This window comes from Hyla sarda, chromosome 3, assembly GCF_029499605.1.
Source record: "Hyla sarda isolate aHylSar1 chromosome 3, aHylSar1.hap1, whole genome shotgun sequence".
NCBI lineage: Eukaryota > Metazoa > Chordata > Amphibia > Anura > Hylidae > Hyla > Hyla sarda.
In genome coordinates, this window is record NC_079191.1 from 91,970,799 (window position 1) to 91,992,543 (window position 21,745).

The 21,745-nt window shown below is 43.1% G+C and overlaps 1 protein-coding gene across 2 annotated transcripts in view; it reads right to left on the minus strand.

Moving 5' to 3' along the window:
• Nucleotides 1-5,846: 5,846 nt before the first annotated feature.
• The window catches only part of KLHL6 (kelch like family member 6), a 105,123-nt gene continuing 89,224 nt past the window's right edge, over nucleotides 5,847-21,745 (minus strand). For both annotated transcript variants that reach the window (XM_056563133.1, XM_056563132.1), the window contains 2 exons: nucleotides 7,606-7,819; nucleotides 5,847-6,455 (listed from right to left, as the gene is read on the minus strand). In XM_056563133.1, coding sequence (XP_056419108.1) covers nucleotides 6,154-6,455; nucleotides 7,606-7,819 — 516 coding nt within the window. In that variant the 3' untranslated portion in view covers nucleotides 5,847-6,153. The remainder of the gene's footprint in view (nucleotides 6,456-7,605; nucleotides 7,820-21,745) is intronic.

The window sequence follows — 21,745 nt, forward strand, 5'->3', positions numbered from 1 at the left end:
ACATAACCCAAGCAACAACACCAAGCAAAAAGCTCTCTGTGCAAGTTAACCCTTCGGTTCCTTATGCCTACGTGTTTTTTTTTTCTACTGGCTGGATTTTCTACATTCACATGTACGGATCTTCTAAGGGCGGGTGCTTATTTTTAGGAAAGGGGGTTCATGGCCTCTCTCCTGAGTTGTGCTTTGGCTCTCATGGGCCAGTTTTAATTGTTTTTAAACACCCTCTGTGTTTGTGTTTATTGTGTGTATAAGAATTTTGTGCAATAAAGATCACAAATGTGGCTCCTGTTCATTGTGCAATTATTTTCTAAATATTTTTCTATTGGTGATGTTGAAATTCATGTTAATAATTTAATTACATGTAAATCACAATGGGTAGTATATGCTATATTTTGCACATGTGGCCGTTTCTATATCAGTAGTACTAAAAGATCTGTTAATATACGTCTTAGACAACATATTTATTCCATTAAGACACTGAAGGGATAGCCAAGATTTATACAGCATGTCATAGAATGTCAGAATAGTAATCACTATGATCTAGCCTTTCATGGTATTGAAATAGTTAATAACAGGGCAGGAATAGATAGGCGGAAAGCCTTACTCCGTGCCGAAGCTAAATGGATCATTAAACAAATGCCCGGGGGAGCCTGGGACTAAATGAAAGGCTAGATTATAGTGTTTATGCATAGAGCGTGTATAGATTTTAGAGTTTTCTGTTTGTTTTTAATGTGCACCCACTCTTGTCTATCAAGTTTCCACCTCTTCTGACCTACGTCACTCCAATAACAGTTTTAAAGGAAATCTGTAATCAGTGTCACAGTGTCGGTACAGGCAGGTAGAGCAGATGACACTGATGACAACAGTACTTACCTTGTCCCGCTCCGTGCTATCGTTCTCCGGCAATCCTCTTCGGTATCTTAAGCTCTGGGACCATGGATCATGGGCGGAGCTTAGTGATGTCACTGCTGTTGTTCTCTGCTGGGTCCCGCTGCTAGCAAACAGCAGTTGTGACGTCACTAAGCTCCGCCCATGCTCCAAGTAGGGCCCGGAGCTGAAGATACCAAAGAGGATAGCCGGAGAACGACAGCACGGAACAGGACAAGGTAAGTACTGTTGTCATCAGTGTCACCTGCTCTACCTGTCTGTACCGACAGGTTAGTGCAGGTGACACTGATGACAGATTTCCTTTAAGGAGTTACCGATGTGTCAGAAGACAGGGTCTGAGGAAGTGTGTTTAAGTGCAGGGGGAACAGCTGTCACCTGTTTTACTTGTAAGAGCCACGTCCTTGTCCATGTGAAGCACCATGCACCTTATATGTTTTAACTAATAAACCAGCTATCTTCACGTTGATACAATGAATGCGATCCTATTTCCTCTCTACCTACTATAACCCTACTGTTTTCATCCAGAGGAAGGCAAAAAAAAAAAATACATGAGGCTGATGCCAATTGCCCCATAACAGAAGAAAAATACCTTCCACACCCTAATATGGCAACAGAATAAATCCCTGGATCAACGTACTGTCCCAATAAATCTAGTATCCATAACCTGTAATATTATACTTTTCTAGAAAAACATCCAGGCCCCCTTGAACTTATGTTGATTTGACAACTTCTATCCTTAGTAAACCCATGCTGGCAATTACTTTACTATACTATACTATTAGCCCCTACATATTACTGTATATAGTACCTGAGCCTCTCAAATAGCTTTTTTTTCTATATTAGTGGAATTTAAATAAAGCTTAGATATTTCAATAGTTTTGTTTGGGATAATATTTATATACAATTAAAGTATTAACGTAAAAAATAGTGACAGAAGTATTTTCATTGATGTAGGTGTGTAAAAAAACGAGGTAAGCAGAGAACATATAGCCGGTGAGGTTTGAGGAAGCGCTAATCGCGTGAAACAGTCTGTCCCGGCTGTGCTCCCCGCCTCCACCTGTGCCTTCTTCAGATGTCTCCGAACGCTTGGAAATAAAAGTCTACGTGGATGGTGAGTGCTGTCTCGGGTTCTCTGTTTACCTCATTAGCATTTGCTTTACGGACACGCACCACCCCATATCCACTGCTTACAAGCTTTACTGCTGCTAACTCCTACAGCGGACTTATCCTAGTTCCGTAAGTGCCGGACCCCACTGCTCCTACATATTGATATCCGGTGTGTAAAAAACAGCACCACTCTTGTCCTCAGGTTATGTGTGGTATTGCAGCTTAGTTCTAATGAAGTGATAGGAACCACACACAACTTAAGGACAGTAGTGGTGCTATTTTTGGAAGAATTTAAGTCTGTTTTCTATTACTGGATCACCACTTAAAACGAGATAGCCAACTTAGTGAAAGAGAATAAGTAACTGATCGTGGGGGGTCTGACTGCTGGGTTCCCCTGCGATCTCCTGAATGGGTACCGGAGCTTGGGCATTATCGGGCAGTACTCGAGCATTATCGGTGCTCCCATAAAAAATAGATGAAGCGTGTGCCGTCTACCCGTAGACGACATGCGCTCCTCACTGAAAGATCAGCTACTTATTCCCTATCCTGTGGCTTTTCGCTGGAGTTCTCCTTTAAAGGGGTACTCCGTCCCTAGACATCTAATCCCCTATCTAAAGGATAGGGGATAAGATGTCTGATCACGGGGGTCCCACAGCTGGGACCCCCGCGATGTCTGTGCAGTACCCCACCCGGCATTCATTTAGAACGCTGGGTGCGGGCGGCAGGGGTCATGAAGTCACGGCCACACCCCCTCAATTCAAGTCTATGGGAGTGGAAATGGTGACCGCCACGCCCCCTCCCATAGACTTGCATTAAGGGAGCGTGATGTGACATCACACGGGGCGTGGTCGTGACGTCACGACCCCTGCTGCCCGCTACAAGCGTTCGGAACAAAATGTTCTGAACACTGGGGCAGCGGAGTACCCCTTTAAGGCGACACACCACTTGACAGCCATATTGTATTTATATTTGGTATCTGGTTGGTATCTGATTACAAAAAGTTATATAAGTATATAAGAAATGGGTAAGATAAACTGATGCCAGATAAACTGGATTTGGATTCCTGTAATGAGTATGCAGATTATTGTCAGCAGGGGGTAGAGATCCATTCTGCTTAAAACACATCATTTCACATCACGAAACAGAATGTTCCAGCTTATTTATAAAAATGATTTAATAAAATGCACTAAGTTAGATTTTTCCATCCATAGAAAACCTAATCCTTGTGCCAAGAAAGAAATGTGCCTTGTTGTAAACTGCATAACTATAAAAAGACTTGTTATACTTGTTACCATAATAAGTGACATATTTTAGGCCATGTTCTTTCATTGTCAACTGCAATCTACAATAATCCTAAAGAGAAGCTTCATCTCGAAGGTGCTTTACATCCCATTTTACAGAAGTCCATTATATGTACATCGATAATTTAGATAATGGTAAGATTGTGGTGCACCATGGGACTTGTAGTGATGGTGTATTCCTATTTGTGTGACCGGAGCTGTAGAGCATCATGCGCTCTTTGGACTAAAGTTAGAAGTTTCACCTCTAATTCCAGGCAAGGAAGGGATGGGTTGGAGTTTATATATTTCCAGTAATGAAAGACCCAGTGATAGGCTAAGTGTACTGTGGTGGCGGGGTATGAGGTGCAGGGCAGATGTTGTTACCCTAGAACAGATGGCATTAACCTCTTGTATTCGTTACACCAGGGTGTGGTTTAGCCTATAACCACCCGGAGGTATACCACTGGATCCTGGGCTAGGCACGGGGGCAATAACGACTCAGATGCCAAGTTACGGACAACGGTAGCTTTACTGAGGGTAGAGCCAGGACCCACAGAGGTGACCACTGACTCAGAGACCTTAAGGGCTTGCTGGGAATTGTAGTAGGACTAGGCAATTTAGTGCAGGCCACATTGCTTGACAATTTGACAGAGACTGACTTGACTTGACTGATGACGGACACAGCTGCAGGTTTAGCTTACTTGCACTTGACTGTGGCTGCAGGACTTGACTTGAGGCCTCCAATCCTCCGGACACACACACTAGGCACAACTGACCTCAGCAAATACTTGGTGCAAAAAAGAGTGAGCTAGCACCCAGGGCTTATATGGAGAGACTAGCAGGGAGCCCATAGGTCACCCTGGGATCACCTGGTCACTGATACCTCCTGGGAAGGAATCACATGGTATATCACATGGTATAACTCTTAAAGTGATAACACATTTTATACAACATATTTACAATGGGGAAACTAATTCAGGGGGCACTGGGGACACTGAAGGAGGCTGCTTGACAGGGCAGCAGGAGTACGGGGTAACACCTCCCGTACTGGGCTCCACAGTACTGTCACTGTTGTTCAGTATGAGTCCATCTAGGGAGGTGGGGCCAGAACATTCGGGGAAGAAGCAGCAGACTCATGAATTCAGCGGTGAGAGTCAGGCCCTGTACACGAACTTGCAGGGGAGTCCCAGAGATCACTCCTTGCGATACAATATAGAAACCACAACTGCCAGACTACACAACTGTTGTAACTAAGTACTGTGCCTCTACACAAAAACCATCAAGCTTATGTGCATGGCAAATAATGTAACTATCAAGACAGTTGCCTCAGAGAAATAAAGTCATCTTGAGCTAATTACATTGGGATTTATGTGTTTTCCTTTCTCCTGTGTGGTGGTCACCATCAGACTCCTAGTGCCATGCCTGCCACATCTCACAGGCACATACAGGAAACATCTGCTTTATTTCTTAGCTCAGATGGTGCACTTCAAATGAAATTAACTAAAAACATGTCTCCTATTCTCCATATCCAGTCTGTATGTACTTCAGCGTCAAATATTCCTGGAATTTACTGTGGTGTCCCGGTACCGTATCCTATCCGGTACCTTTTATTGTGGGTCTCCATAGCCAGAGTCCCTAGGACGTCGGGGTCCCAATTGTCTAGTTCACCCCTAGTCACCTCTCATACAGGTGGTAATTGTCCAGTAACCACTTAGGATTTGGATGTATAAGATTGTATAAATGTAAATAAATAGTTAATTACCTGCCCATAGCGTAGCAGGACCTGCGGGTCATGTGGTCAGGTGAACTCTATGGTATTTCTGCTTGAGGACCTTTGGAGGTCCCTGTGACCTAGTCAATCCCATCACACTGTGTAACAGTGAATGACGGATGTTCGGACTAGTCAGATTAGCCCCGCCCCCTGCCCATATAAGGAAGCGGCGGCCATGTTCTCGCTCTCTTGTTCCTGTGCAAGCAAGCAAGAAGCATCTGCACTGCTGAGATCAGTGAGTCTAGGCCTGAACCTTACGGCGACGGCCGATAACTTCGGAATTCTGAGTGTATCAATCCCCACGCACTCTGCAGGATCACCGGACCTTATCTATCCCCTAAATCCAGACGGATCTGAAATAACTACCCTAAATTCAGAGACTTTTAATATCATTCAAGGTCCGCAACAATTGTCAGTCATTGAGATATATAGAGACTGTTTGCCTGAGACTGTCATTGTTCATTGGATGTACTGCAAGCACTTAAGTAAAGTTTGTTCAAGTTCAAGTACCTTGTGGACCTTCAGTCATTTTAATACATGCACCTATTGTTTCTGGGAAGGGCGGCGATAGGCCGGAGAATTACCTCAGCATACTAGCCCTCAGCCTGGCGTCACGAACTATAGGGTTAACATTAACCCCTTATCTACTACAACATCCCAACTACCCTACACCCCCCCCAAGACTTACCACATTACCATGTATATAATTGTAGTTATTTTTATTTTTATTAAAATTCAATAAGACATCCAGGATAAAACAAACAGTACAAAAATAGAAACATTTGAGAAACACGACACTGCACAATTTATACTCATTTTAATCTCACAAGTAAAACGTCAACTTGGCATGTATTACAGCGGGACATTTTCCTGTGTTTGTGAATGTCCTACCCCTATAAAAATTTCTTTACTAAAAACATTACTTTACACAAATATATACAAAAGAGATATATACATATAGTCATAAGGCCCATTATTGTAGCTATGGCTTTAAATTCCCAAGAAAAGGTATCCATGAAAATGTCCAAAATATTTGTACAAATAATTGCAAAAAATTAAGAAATAAATTACATATTAGACAATAGTAGGGAAACGGCCCCTTGGAGATTAGACAGAAACAGCTCCGGCGACTATCCTACGGATGTGAGAATATGATTTTCTGATGGTGACGCTGCTATGATGGGAAACACCACGAGGGAGGACACATTCCTCGGTCAGTTTTCCTGTCTCGATGTCCCAGCACAGAACAGTAGCTATCACCTCGTTCCTCTCATCTCGCCCGCCCGTGATGAATATCTTATTACAACATGCAGCTATTCCACAGCTTGCTCGTTCATGGCTAAACTTTGTTACCAAACTCCAAGAGTCAATGAGAGGGCTGTATGAATACAAAGCCTTCATTGCTCCACCTGTACACAAAGAGAACAAACATCAACATGTCAAGTAAACAAAGTAATAAATGAGGTCGCTTTAGTCTCTAGAAACAGTGCTGGTCTGCTTCATACATGTTAACTGTTAACAGGACTAAGCTGCCATTTCCTTTTTTTTCTAATCTCATAAATCCCTTAAGTGCATTGTCCTAAGGCTACTAACAAACATTTTCCTTGTGTTAGACGTCAAGGTAGAAATCATCCAGACCAGTTTTTCCTAAATTTCTTTCAGCCAGTAAGCTATGGGTAGAACCACGCACTGTATATCTACTACAGTTAGTTATGATCCTCACAACCAGGGTTTCTCAGTGGTCCTATTGACATTGTGCCCTGTTTAACAAACTGTGATGGCCCAGTATGGGAGTTGTTATCCCGTACTCTTGCTGCCCTGTCAGGTAGCCTCCCTGCAGTCTCCCCTGGGCCCCCCTGCATCTGTTCTACTGTAATTGTATATTATCCCCTGTGTTATGTATATAAGAATGTTGTATCTTTGGGAAGGGTTGACATGTGATCACCAGTTGTCATGTGATTGTTACCCAGGAGGTATCACTGACCAGGTGACTTAAGGGTGACCAATGGGACCCCACCAGAGTCTCCCCCATAAAAGCCCTGGGAGGAGTCTCTTCTCTCTCTTAGAACCTGAGTCTTTGCTGAGGTGTAGTCAAGCCTAAGAGTGTGTCTGGAGTCATAGGAGGCCTCAAGTCAAGTCTGCAGCCACAAGTTACAAGTCTACAAGTAAGATACAGTCACAGCTTAGTCTGTCTCCAGTCAAGTCAAGTCAGTCAAGTCAACTATCTATTGTCAAGTCAACGTGGCCTGCACTACATTGTCCAAAACCACTGCAAGTCCCAGCAAGCCCTTAAGGTCTCTGAAGTCACTGGCCACCTCTGTGGGCCCTGCTATATAGACTTTACCATCTGTCACTCAGTAAAGCTACTGTTGGTGTCTTTGTGTCGGAGTCCTTATTGCCCCCGTGCCTAGCCCAGGATCCAGCGGTATACCTTCGGGTGGTATTGAGGATAAACCATGCCCTGGTGTCACGAATACAAGGGTTTAATACCATCTGCCCCTAGAGTAATTCCATCTGCCCTGCATCACACCCCATACCGCAAAACAAACTACTACTTACCAACAACATAGATGTGATCATGGAAGCTTACTGCATTGATGCATTTTGCCTCGACTGGCATTGGTGACTTTAAACTCCACTTGTTGGTAGATGGGTCATAGCACTGGGTTTTATCAGTGGCCAGTTTCCCATTGGGTCCACCTCCGATAACATAAAGCTTGTTTTTGTGACTTGCTGTTGCAAATGAACTCACACTGAGTATTAATGGAGCCACCTGTATAAACAGAAAAAAAAATCAATAAAAATTGTGATGGGCCATTGGCTGAAATAATTTTATCACAGTCTGTTATCTTAGCTTGTTGCAACTTGTTCTAGACTCTGGATGTATCTGACAATTAGTGATGAGCGGCATATGCCATATTCGAATTTGTGATATTTCGCAAATATATGGATGAATATTTGGCCTATATTCATGAAATTCGCATATTCGATATATTCGCGGTGATTTTTGCATAACTATCTACCTATCTTATCTATCTATATTATCTATCTATCTATATCTATCCATCTCTCTATCTATCCCCTAATATTCTTTAGTGACGAGGGGGGAGATTTATCAAAACCTGTCCAGAGGAAAAGTTGCTGAGTTGTCCATAGCAACCAATCAGATCACTTCTTTCATTTTTGAAAAGGCCTCTGCAAAATGAAAGAATTGATCTGATTGGTTGCTATGGGCAACTCAGCAACTTTTCCTCTGGACAGGTTTTTATAAATCTCCCCCGATATTCGCGAATATTCGCATATTCTCATATTTGTGGAAATTGAAAAGAACCTGATGAAGTTGGAGTTTTTGAAACCATTGCAAAGTCTCCTGTTACCTTGTCTCGGGTTTTATCATGTTCATATCATTATTTTATGTAACTGCAGGGGAAAATGAATGGAATGATCAAACGTCACAAAATTTATGGAAAATCCTCAGAAATAAACATCAATAATAAACTGGCGGAGGTCCCACTCTCTGCAACTAACTCGATCAGCTGATGGAAGGTTACATGGTGCTTGAGCAAGTGCAGCAACCTCTACAATGTTGACCTTTACTTATACAATCGCTGTTTGAAATAGATGTGATGGTGCAAAGTAGTCATGGGAATAGAACAGAGCTGCAGCAGCGTGCACTGCCACTACTAATACTATTGTCGTGGCGGGATGTGTGGTGCAGGGCAGATGTTATTAACCCCTTGTATTCGTGACGCTAGTGCGTGGTTTAGCCTATATCCACCCAAAGGTATACCGCTGGATCCTGGGCTAGGCACGGGGGCAATAAAGACTCAGATTTACAGACAATGGTAGCTTTACTGAGGGTAGACAGTTGGTAAAGTCTATACAGTTCAGCCAGGGCCCAAGGAGGTGACCAGTGACTTAGAGAACTTGCAGATTCACTGGGACTTGCAGTAGGACTGGGTATTTTAGTGCAGGCCACGTTGACTAGACAGACGACTTGACTTGACTGGTGACTGACAATTATTGCGGGTTTGGCTTACTTGAACTTGACTGTGGCTGCAGACTGGGCTTGAGGCCTCCAATGCTCTGGACACACACACTGAGACAGCTCGACTGCACTGGACAACAAGAGAGAGAAGCTAGCTCCACCCAGGGCTTATATGGGGGAGACTAGCAGGGAGCCTAGAGGTCACCTTGTGGTCATCTGGTCACTGGTACCTCCTGGATAACAATCACATGGTACATTTTACTAAAAGCTTTAACACATCTTATAGTACAAAACATATGTACAAATGGGGAAGCAACTACAGGGGGCAACAACTACAAATGGGGAAACAACTACAGGGGGCACTGAGGGACACTTTCGGACAGGGCAGGAAAGGAACGGGGAAACACCATCCCGTACTGGGCCACACTGTAGTGATTGAAGGTACAAAAAAAAAAAGCTCTCACATTGAAGAGGTTGCAGTGCTCTCACATTGAAGAGGTTGCAGTGTTCTCACATTGAAGAGGTTGCAGTGCTCTCACATTGAAGAGGTTGCAGTGCTCTCACATTGAAGAGGTTGCAGTGCTCTCACATTGAAGAGGTTGCAGTGCTCTCACATTGAAGAGGTTGCACTGCTCTTACGAGTCCTTCAATGAACCGATCGGCGGGATCTGACTCCTGGCATCTAACATTGATACGCTATTCTAAGGGTAGGCCATCAATTTTGTAAAGTTGCATAGTGTTTGCATACAGGACTTAAAATAACCAAAATAAAATTTGCAATAAATTAAAGGAGATCTCCGGTATAAAAAATGTATGAGATCGCAGGGGGTCTGACCACTGGGACCTTGCGTGGTCTCCTATAGGGCCACGGCTCTTCTCCTAATGGTGCGTGTTTGACCACTGCACAAAGTGACGGCTGAAACGCCCCTTCAATGCCGCTCTATTGGAGAGCCAGAGCACTGCATTCGGTAATCTCCAGCTCTCCCATAGAGCTGCATTGAGGGGGCATGTCGGCCGCTGTTACGTGCAGTGGTCGACAAGAGCCATTTGGACGAAGAGCCAGGGCCCCATATGGGAGTTCCCAGGAAGTCCCAGTGGTCGGACCCCTCACGATCTGAAACTTATCCCCTATCCTAAGATAGGGGATAAGTTTTTACAGTACGGAGTACTCCTTTAATATCTTCTAAATATAATACACCTTTATCTTCAAAAATTCTATTCCATTGTTAAAGTAGAATTTATAAACAGAATACTCTAAATAATATTCTCACGTGAGATATAATCACAGACCAAGACTATCATGACATACCAACAAGTAGATGACTGTAAAAGGTATAAAGAACAGTAATAAGGACATGTGGAATATAATACTGCCATATCATGAGGCTTTTGGCCACCATAAATGTCAATGACCCCATTGCATCAGAGTGACACAGCTGGATCTTAGTGCTTGTTTGCTGTAACCCAGCAATGATAGATATGCAGAGGTCTTCAGATAAATGTAATTCTGTATGCTCAAACCACCTGAGCATGAACAGCAAACATCACCACTGATCATAATGGGCACTCGAAAACCAATGAATTTGTGGATATTATTTCATAATACTGGCACTCGGTCTTGTTTTACATCGGTGATGTGCCTATATTTTATCCCTGCTGCTCTTAATGTCTGCACCAGTCGCCTTTGCATGAAACCAACTTGGTGGGTTTTGCTTTCCATTGTTTGTTGTTCAGATCCATGTATGAGCTCACACTTTGTGGGTTGAGGTTTTTCTTCACAATAAGGGCCTATTCACACATACAGTATCCTGTGCTTATATGTGCACAGGATTTTAAGCTGCAGATTCGATACTGTGTTCAGTCGTTTAGTCAGAAATCTGCAGCATGAAATCTGCAGCTTCAAATCCTGAGCATCAAATATGCGCAAGATACTCTACTTGTGAATAGGCCCTAAAATGAGTAAAAAGAGTAGGGTCACACATAAATTATCCATAGCGTGTTTCACACTGCAGATGACCTGACGGCAGTCATAAGAGTGGGCTCCCTGCTGCGGCCAGGTAGCTCTGTGTGTCCGCTCGTAGAGACGGATTTCCTGCTGTAGACACACTCCTGTGACTGCCGTCGGCGCACCCGCAGCGTGAAAAACATTCACACGGGTACGTTCACACGGGAGTTACGACACAGCAAGCTCCTTGTTTCTGCTGCCATAGATCTATGTGTGTCTGCTCGAGACTGTGGATTTCCAGCCAGCAGTAACAAGTGGATACACAGAGTAATGGCAACAGCAGCATGGAGCTCACTCTGCTGTAACTCTGTGTGTGTTGGCAGCAGGGCCGTCTTTAACGCGGCGCAAAAGGGGCAGCTGTCCTGGGCCCTGTCATTCCTGGGGGCCCAAAGCAGCTATTGTTAATTATTATTGTTATTGACACGTCTTCAGAGCAATAATAGCACGACTCATAGGCGGTAGTAGACCTGTTGTGCCTGCCACACCTGCAGGGGGATGCACTGCGCAATTGTCGTTACTGATACCTCTTCAGGGCGATAATATCACAACCCATGCGGTAGTAAACCTATTATGTCTGCCACATCTGCAGGGGCATGCACTGCGCAATTATTGTTACTGACACGTTTTCAGAGCAATAATATCACGACTGATATGGGGTAGTATACCTGTTATGCCTGCCACGTCTGCAGGGAGATGTACTGCGTACTTTGCTATTGACACGATTTCAGAGCAATAATATCACGACTCATAGGCAGTAGTATACCTGTTATGCCTGCCATGCACGCAGGGTGAAGCACTGCAAAATTATTGTTACTGAAATGCCTTCAGAGCAATAATATTACTGGCATGTGGTGGTAGGGAATCAAATGATTATATCTAACTTAGCTTGTTTTGTGATTTTTGGCATCATATGAAAAATGTATCTTACAACGCGATTAAAGGAGTATTCCAGGATTTTTTTTATTTGACTGTGCTACAGGGGCTGTAAAGTTAGTGTAGTTCAGAATATAGTGTCTGTATCTGTGTGTGATGGTTTTCTCAAGATTTTTATGTGATTTTCAACCCAATATTTATTATTAACAGCATACAAAATGACTGTCGTCTCAGATTTTTCCCAGGTTGCAATGCGGCCGAGACCTGACTCACTAGTCAGCTGATGACAGGGAGCCTGTCTGCTTCAATGGGTGGAGGGATCGCTTGGTGGGAGAGAGATAAATCTGCAACTAAGGCAACAGCTGTAGGCACCCTGATTGAAAACCACAGATCTTTTGAATGGATGCAGCTCATTTATGTTTCAATGGGTGGGGTGGCTGATTAGTTGAATTATGGCATTTGTAGGTAAAAAAACAATGCTCAAACAGGAAATACCAGTTCACAAAAAGCTAGCCACAGTGTTTTGGTAATCTCACAACATAGCCATTTAGCCCCAAGACAAGCGCAGATCCTTCCTAAGCATGTCCATTACTGTCTGCCAGGTACGTACTAAGATCACCTTATGGTGGATAACCCCTTTAACGTATACCTGGTAGGCATACAACATTTCTTGTCGATGGAATACCAAAGCCGGCCTTCACTGTTCTCGGTTCATGCTGTTAAGGCGGTGCTGCGTGGTATTAAGAGAGGGGTCAGGTTTCCAGTTTCAGGTGATACTTTTAGGAATTATCCATCCTGCTTTATTCAACATTGTTTGGGTTTGTACGTATTTCCATAATCAAAACAGCTATGTACTTAGCTTTTACGGTTTTCTGAGGCCTGGTAAAATTACTATTAATTCCGTTAGAGATAGAGCAGTGCTACGTAAGGCAGCAGTTGGCACGAGTTGGAGATAGATATGTTTTGTCCTTTTTGGCTACTAAGACGTCTAAATCAGAAGTGTTGATTACATATTTCCCCACAGGTCATAAGTGGTGTCCGGTCAGGGTGTTACAAGCGGGATGGGTCCTAATTCTCCTCTGCTACCAGTAGGTATGGGTCCGCTCACCACTAGATCTTTCATAAGTTTGGTCAGTTCTTTGTTGTCTATACTAGGTTTATGCCAAGCTGCCATCAAACACAAGGTGCCCACACATGTCTTTAAGAGGTTGGGGGGGGGGGGGAATCATCTAGTTACGTTCGGTATATTCCAAATCCAGAGAAAGAAATGAATTAATTGAAATGATTTACCTATTTTGGCTTGTCTTTTGCCCTCTATAGGCGTGCCCTCAATACGTGCGGTTTAGGCACACCTCAGACCACTTATAGGTTATAGATTTGATAAGTATGTCTCTCATGGGAAGCCATGACCACAAATCTAGCTATAATAGCTGAGCAAAGATAAGCAGATATGCCATTCAGGAGCATGAACACACAAGGGGAGAAATCATCACCTAGCTTTTCTGGGCTCCTGAATGGCATATCTGCCTATCTTAGCTCAGCTATTATATGTAGATTTACCTATAACTTTTAGTCAAATCTGTCTATAATAGCTGAGCTATGATAAGCAGATATGCCATTCAGGAGCCCATAAAAGCTAGGTGACAATTTCTCACTGAGCGTTTTCATGCTACTGAATGGCATATCTGCTTATCATAGCTCAGCTATTATAGACAGATTTGAGTAAAAGTTATAGGTAAATATATATATAATAGCTGAGCTAAGATAGGCAGATATGCCATTCAGGAGCCCAGAAAAGCTAGGTGATGATTTCTCACCTTGTGTTTTCATGCTCCTGAATGGCATATCTGCTTATCTTTGCTCAGCTATTATAGCTAGATTTACCTATAACTTTTAGTCAAATCTGTCTATAATAGCTGAGCTATGATAAGCAGATATGCCATTCAGGAGCCCAGAAAAGCTAGGTGACAATTTCTCACTGAGTGTTTTCATGCTACTGAATGGCATATCTGCTTATCATAGCTCAGCTATTATAGACAGATTTGACTGAAAGTTATAGGTAAATCTATATATAATAGCTGAGCTATTATAAGCAGATACTGTATGCCATTCAGTAGCATGAAAAATCTAGGTGAGAAATTGTCTCGCAGCTTCTCTGTGCTCCTTAGTGTCATTTCTGCTTAAATTAGATAAGCTATTATAGACAGATTTGCCTATAATTTATAGTAAGTTATCCTTCTAGGCTTTAAGCAGCAATGGCATTCATGTTATGTGGTGCTGGGTAATTGATGCGCCTAAAATGTTTCACTACCGATTCTGCAGAAACTACGTCTTGAAGGAATCGTCACAGCGGTCCGAGCTGGATGGAAAATTAAAAGAGGACGAATCTAATGAGAGAAGATATTGCCTGTGAGTCCCACAAAGAAATGGCATTACCATTTGGGCACTATAGATAGGCGGGGTTCCCACTTGTGAAAAATTAAAGCTGTTTAAAGTGCATCTGTCGTACGTTAGTTTCACAATGCTGTTGCGCCCCGGCCTTAAACGTCCGTTAGGCTTTTTTTTCTTTTTTCAGCCTTTAATGGCCATTTTTGAATGGGGCACAACGGACAATAATGGGTCTCGATGGATCCTATTTACTATAATGGGGTAAATAGGGCGACGTTATTTTGCAAGCAGTAATTTTTCTCCCGATATTCCCCCAGGCTCCCCCGAAAGCCGTCACACTACCGTGTCCTAATGGCAGTGTGAAAGAAGCCTATTGCTAGCATAGCCAAAAAAGATGCTGGTGTATGGATACTTTGCATATCTTTATAGATGTTGTCTGTTCCTTTATTTCGCTAAACAAAAATAATTTTTTTAGGGGTGTATTGAGTGTCAAAGAGGTGTGGCTAGGGTGCGCTGTGCTACAGGGCCCAAAAAAATTGCTTGCGCAGGGTCCAATCCAAATTAAATACGGCCCTGGCGGATGCGCTCCTGAGTGAATGTACCCTTAGGGTCTATTCACACGTACAGTATTCTGTGCAGATTTGATGCGCAGGATTTCAAGCTGGATTCAGTCATTCAGTTTACATTGAAATCTGCAGCAGAAAATCCTGCGCATCAAATCTGCGCATCAAACCTTCGCAGAATACTGTACGTATGAATATACCATTAAAGTAGAAAAGGTTATATAAAAAAAAAACAGCAAATGAAGTCGCCCCAATCATCCAGTGTGGTCCTGCTGCAGGGATGTTACCTAAATTATTAAAATGCAGCCATCACTTGTTGTAATCAACAAAAGGTGTGAGTCCAGCTTCCAAGTGTGAAGAGGGTCTGCTTAAATTCAAGCTTTAATGTTCCAGGTTAAAACATGGTACAAAAATCCAAAACTATAAAAACATACATGCCGACGCATTTCGGGCTCAATACAAGCCCTTAATCATCAGCACATGATTAAGGGCTTGTATTAAGCCCGAAACGCCTCGGTGTGTATGTTTTTATAATTTTGGAATTGTGTACCATGTTTAAACTTAAAAGCTTAAAAGCTTGAATTTTAGCAGACCCTCTTCACACTTGGAAGCTGGACTCACACATGTTGTTGATTGCTCTACATGGGGAGGCGGTCCGCTTAGTCCGAGCTCCAGCGCTGCAAACAATGAGAATGTCAGTTTATCTCTGAAGGGAATGGTGAGTGAGCTGAGTTGCAACAATACTATTTTGCCCTTATCACTGGCTGTAGCATTGCAGACATGATTGCTGCAGGATCGATGGAGACCACTGTAGACCCAATTCACATGACAAAAATCATCGCTCATTTTGGCATGAAACGTGCACCTTTTTCATGTCAAAATCTGCACCAATTCATGCTATTAAAAATGGTCTGTCACTTGTTGCCTTGTTTCCTAGTGGATTCTGAGCAATAACTGCATAGGTTAGCCATGACGCTTATTAGCCTTATTATATAGTGCTAATCTGCATCAATGGAAATGCATAGGACTCTGCTGCGGATTTCATGCCATATGTTTCCAGTCTACCATGTGAATGTGACAACTTCAAAATCCCAACCAATCAAAGCTGACCATATACAACAGTCTAATACAGTGTTTCCCAACCAGGGTGCCTCCAGCTGTTGCAAAACTACAACATGGCCCACTGAACAAGGCTTTTATGAACATTTCCACATGTGTTTCTTTAGACCAATGGTTCCCAACCGCGGGGTACCCCTACCGAATTTGACAAGAAAAAAAAAGGGGGGGGGGGGGGGGGGGGGAAACAGCCGCAATGCACAGCATCAATTTATCTGTTGGCTATGTAGATTACAGTGCTGCTTTATACAGCAACTCACGAGTGACGTCTTCTAAAATCAGCATCGTTCCCTTCTCTTCTCCAAAACAAACCTATTACGCTCAACACTTTTCCTGCATGAGCCTCCATTATTTTCCACCGAAGTACCCCTTTAAGTGATCAGAATACAGATCTGCTTTAAAGGGGTACTCAACCCCCAGACATCTTATCCCCTAGCCAAAGGATAGGGGATAAGATGTCTGATCGCGGGGGTCCCTCCGCTGGGGATCAGTCGGGAGCCAGAACCTCCAGCACTGTCGGAAGCAGATACAGGTGGGTGCTGCATGCTATATTGCGGTGGTCCCCAGCGGCGGGACCCCCGCGATCAGACATCTTATCCCCTATCCTTTGGATAGGACATAAGATGTCTAGGGGTGGAGTTACCCTTTAAACCAAAGTTTTCCAACCAGCTACAAAACTTCAACTCACAGCCATTTTGCAATAGCTGGAAGCCCCCCCTGGTTGGGAACCCTGGTCTTATGTCTTTCTCTTCCTTTAACCCCTTAAGGACTCGGGGTTTTTCCTTTTTTGCACTTTTGTTTTTTCCTCCTCACCTTTTAAAAATCATAACCCTTTCAATTTTGCACCTAAAAATCCATATTATGGCTTATTTTTTGCGCCACCAATTCTACTTTGCAGTGACATCAGTCATTTTACCCAAAAATCTACAGTGAAACAGAAAAAAAAATCATTGTGCGACGAAATTGAAGAAAAACGCCATTTTGGGGGCTTCCGCTTCTATGCAGTACATTTTTAAGTAAAAATGACACCTGATCTTTATTCTGTAGGTCCATACGATTAAAATGATACCCTACTTATATAGGTTTGATTTTGTCGTACTTCTGGAAAAAATCATAACTACATGCAGGAAAATTTATACGTTTAAAATTGTCATCTTCTGACCCCTATAACTTTTTTATTTTTCTGCGTATGGGGCGGTATGAGGACTAATTTTTTTGCTTCATAATCTGTAATCCATTTTTGCATTGATAGGACTTTTTGTTCGCTTTTTATTCATTTTTTCAGGATATAAAAAGCGACCAAAAATACGTTATTTTGGACTTTGGAATTTTTTTGCGCATACGCCATTGACCGTGCAGTTTAATTAATTATTCATTTTTATAGTTTGGACATTTACGCACGCGGTGATACCACATATGTTTATATTTATTTTTATTTACATGGTGTTTTTTTTTATGGGAAAAGGGGGGTGATTTGAACTTTTATTAAGGAAAGGGTTAAATCACAGTTATTCACTTTTTTTCCACTTTTTTTTTGCAATGTTATAGCTCCCATAGGGGGCTATAACATTGCTCACACTGATTGCCAGCACTGTTCACTGCAAAGCCATAGCTTTGCAGTGACCAGTGTTATCGGCGGTCGATTGCTCAAGGCTGCATCTCAGGCTTGGAGCAATCAATCGCCGAAGGGACACGCCGGAGGAAGGTAAGAGGACCTCCGCTCGTGTCCCAGCTGATCGGGACACCGCTGCGCTGGTCCCGATCAGTCCCACTGAGCAGCCGGGCAGCTTTCACTTTCGTTTTAGATGCGGTGTTCAACTTTGAACGCCGCGTCTAAAGGGTTAATAGCGCGCGGCACCGCGTTCACTGCCGCGCGCTATTAGTCCAGGGTCCCAGCTTCAGATACATGCCGGGACCGACCCTATATGACGCGGGGTTGCGTGGGAGCCGGCCAAGGACGTAAATATACATCCTTGGTCGTTAAGGGTTTATAGAATGACAGCAAACAAAAGCAACTGTGCATCTTCAATAAACATCACATCAGGGAAAAATATAGCTATATACGGCAAAATATACGGCCATTTACAATCAATTCAGCTATGCAAAGTATGGTCACCAATGATAGTGACCTAATAGGAAGCTGCCATTGAATCACACTAAACAGGCACTGATCCTAAGCAAGTCACATGTGCCTCTTGTATCTGTCCACATAACGTAAATGGTATCTGTCATTAATAATAAAGACTAGTGTTGAGTGTGAATATTCAAAATGCTAATTTTTACCGCGAATATTGTCACTTCGTGATTTCACGAATATTTACAATATAGTGATATATATTCATATTAATGAATATTCGTTCTACTATTTATTTATTTTTTGTGAATGGGAATATTTATGCAAATATTTATGCGAATATCAGCACTTCCAGACTGGACACTGATCCTTCCTTCTTTTAGGTGAAAGATATAATTGTGCATGCGCACTATGCAAATTTCATTACGAATTTTCGCATGGAAAAAAAAGTGAGCGAACATAGGACGAATATTCGTCCATATATTCACGAAATATCACGCATTCCAATATGGCCCCTGCCGCTCATCACTAATAAAAACTATGTTATAGATTAGCCTATTCGAATTACTTTTCTAATATACTTCTTAATAAAATTGTGTAACTTTATGTCTTAACCACGAAAAGTTTGGCCACCAGGGGTCCTGCTTCTGGTCTGCCTGCAGTCCTGCTAGCATATTGTCTCCTGCAGCACCCTGGCAGAGACAAAAGTCAGGAAATACAGGTGTAACCTCAGATAAGCACAGTGCATCGAGCTGAATATTTAAGCTCCCTTTCCCATTGAGCTGAGTTAGACTGTAGAGTCTTGATGCCTTCAGTACATAGTGCTGAATATTGTGCTCAACTTTGTGTTGAATTTTTATGTTCTCTTTTGCAAGCTGCTGGGCAGAGCTGACAACACTGTAGAGTACAGTGCTGAGAGCTGAGGGGGGGGGTGTGGTCTCAGCTAATCACAGTGCATAACACACTGAACTGCTCTGGGCTTTCTGTTCAGAGCAGTGTAGCAGATTGAAGGAGGAAGTTCTCCCCAGCAGGGCTTCAGATGATGTCACACCTGGGTAATGCCCCTTCACAGTCTGTGGAGCTCGGTAAGACTGAGAAGAAGATACAGAACAATATCAAGGTAGAAAACTAAAAAATAATAAAAATAAAGGCAGGGGTGGTTTATTATGATGGGGGAGTGAACTGGGAGGATTGAAAAATGTATGACGCTCATGACAGGTACTCTTTAAAGGGGTCGTCCAGGAAACGGAACTTTTTAAATACTTATACCGCATACACAAGCCCCTCTAAGATCTCCTGCACAGGGCCCTGGCTATTTAAAGGGTTACTCCGGTGAAAACCTTTTTTCTTTTAAATCAACTGGTGGCAGAAAGTTAAACATATTTGTAAATTACTTCTATTAAAAAATCTTAATCCTTCCAGTACTACTTAGCTGCTGAATGCTACAGAGAAAATTCCTTTCTTTTTGGAACACTGATGACATCACGAGCACAGTGCTCTCTGCTGACATCTCTGTCCATTTTAGCAACCATGCATAGCAGATGTATGCTAAGGGCAGCATGGTGGCTTAGTGGTTAGCACTGCTGCCTTGCAGTGCTGGGGACTTGGGTTCAAATCCCATTAAGAACAACAATAAATAAAGCGTTATTATTATTATAATAACGTCAGCAGAGAGAACTGTGCTCGTGATGTCATCAGAGAGCATTCCAAAAAGAAAATAATACCGGAGTACCCCTTTAAGCATCCTTGGCACATTTTGGCCCCCCTCCTTCCTAGATAGGTTTAAGTGATGGCACGTTCAGCCAACCACCAGCTGAGGCGGGATATCTCTGCAGCCAGTGATTGGCCAAGTGGGCTCATCCAGGAAGGTGGAAACCAGAATGCACTAAAGACATCTAAGTAGCTTGGGCCCTGTACAGGAGATCGGGGGGGAGCGTAACTTCGATGATGGCCATGCAAAGAGGATATTTGTTTAAAGGGGTACTTCGGTGGAATTTTTTTTTTTAAATCAACTGGTGCCAGAAAGTTAAACAGATTTGTAAATTAGTGAGAAGTTGCCCGGACCTTCTAAGTGAGTAAATAATGGTATGGATATTAGATGAGGAAATTTAAATAAATAATTGTCTGGATCGTGCTTCAATGATAATAATATAAACAATTTATTAAAATAAGATAAATAGACTATAGTTAGTTACTTCTCACAGGGCCCATGTGAGAAGAACATATACAATAAAAACAACCTTTAGGTAATAATGTGCATAAAAATGTGAAATGACAAAAATACCAAAAATTAAGACAATATTAATGGCATAATAATAATATCACTGGCATACAGTGAGTTTCTAATGTGCAGCTGGTGTTTTACCGCTGGTATCTAGGCACCAACTGCACAATAAGTGAAATGTAGCTGGGGGTGCCTGTATAATCGTTTCCCTCTTTTCCTTCTTTAGAATATAATGTATCCTTATAATAGTTCAACAATTTACAACAGTTTCAAATGAGTGTTACCAATCCTTTTGGTGGCAACCTAGGTATGAGGCGCTGTTTCCACAGTGTGTAGATGGTGCCGGTACACTGGGTCCTCTGTGCAACGTTCCAGATAGTAATGGTAGAGTCCAGCAGGGTCCTGGTGGAAGCGGTGGCGATTGGCGCTGGCAGGCGCCGATGATCGCAGATCGCCGGGAGGACGCTGGCGCTGGCAGGCGCTGAAGATGGTAAGTCCTCACCGCTGGCTAGATGGAAACGAGGACCATACACTGGATACGAGGAGCTCACCTCGTGTTGCCGGCGTATGATGTCAGCTGCTGCTGGAGCCGGGTTTGTTGCACTGGAGGTAGTTGGCAATATTGGACCGGACTGATGCCGGACTGGGTGTCCTGATGGTCTTAGCAGTTTGAAGGCGATAAACCAGCCTTGGTGGATAGGCACAATTTATAAAAAATGTATATGCCAGTGATCATGCCCAAGTGGACTAGACGCGTTTCAGGGTTATTTGATGTAACCCTTTCCTCAGTAGTCATATAGATTTGTAAATTAGTTCTATTTAAAGGAAATCTGTCACCAGTGTCACCTCCACGAACCTGTCGGTACTGACAGATAGTGCAGGTGACACTGATGACAATGGTACTCACCTTGTCCCGTTCTGTGGCGGGGATCTCCGGTAATCTTGTCTGTTAGCTCTAGCTCTGGGCACCCGGCTTGGGGCATGGGCGGAGCTTAGTGACATCACCGCTGCTGTTCTCTTCTCACTACGCTCCAACCATGCCCCAAGCCGCTGCTGCTCTCTGCTGTGTCTCGCAACAGCAGTGATGTCACTAAGCTTCGCCCATGCCCCAAGCCGGGTGCCCAGAGCTGGAGCTAACAGACAAGATTATCGGAGATCCCCGCCACAGAACGGGACAAGGTGAGTACCATTGTCATCAGTGTCACCTCCACTATCTGTCTGTACCAACAGGTTAGTGCAGGTGACACACTTGACAGATTTCCATAAAAAATCTTAATCATTCCAATACTTATCAGCTGTTGTATGCTCCAAAGGAAGTTCTTTTCTTTTTGAATTTCTTTTCTGTCTGACCACAGTGCTCTCTGCTGACACTTTTGTCCATGTCAGGAACTGTCCAGGGCAGGGACAATTCCCCATAGCAAACCTGTCCTGTTCTGGACAGTTCCTGACATGCACAGAGGAGTCAACA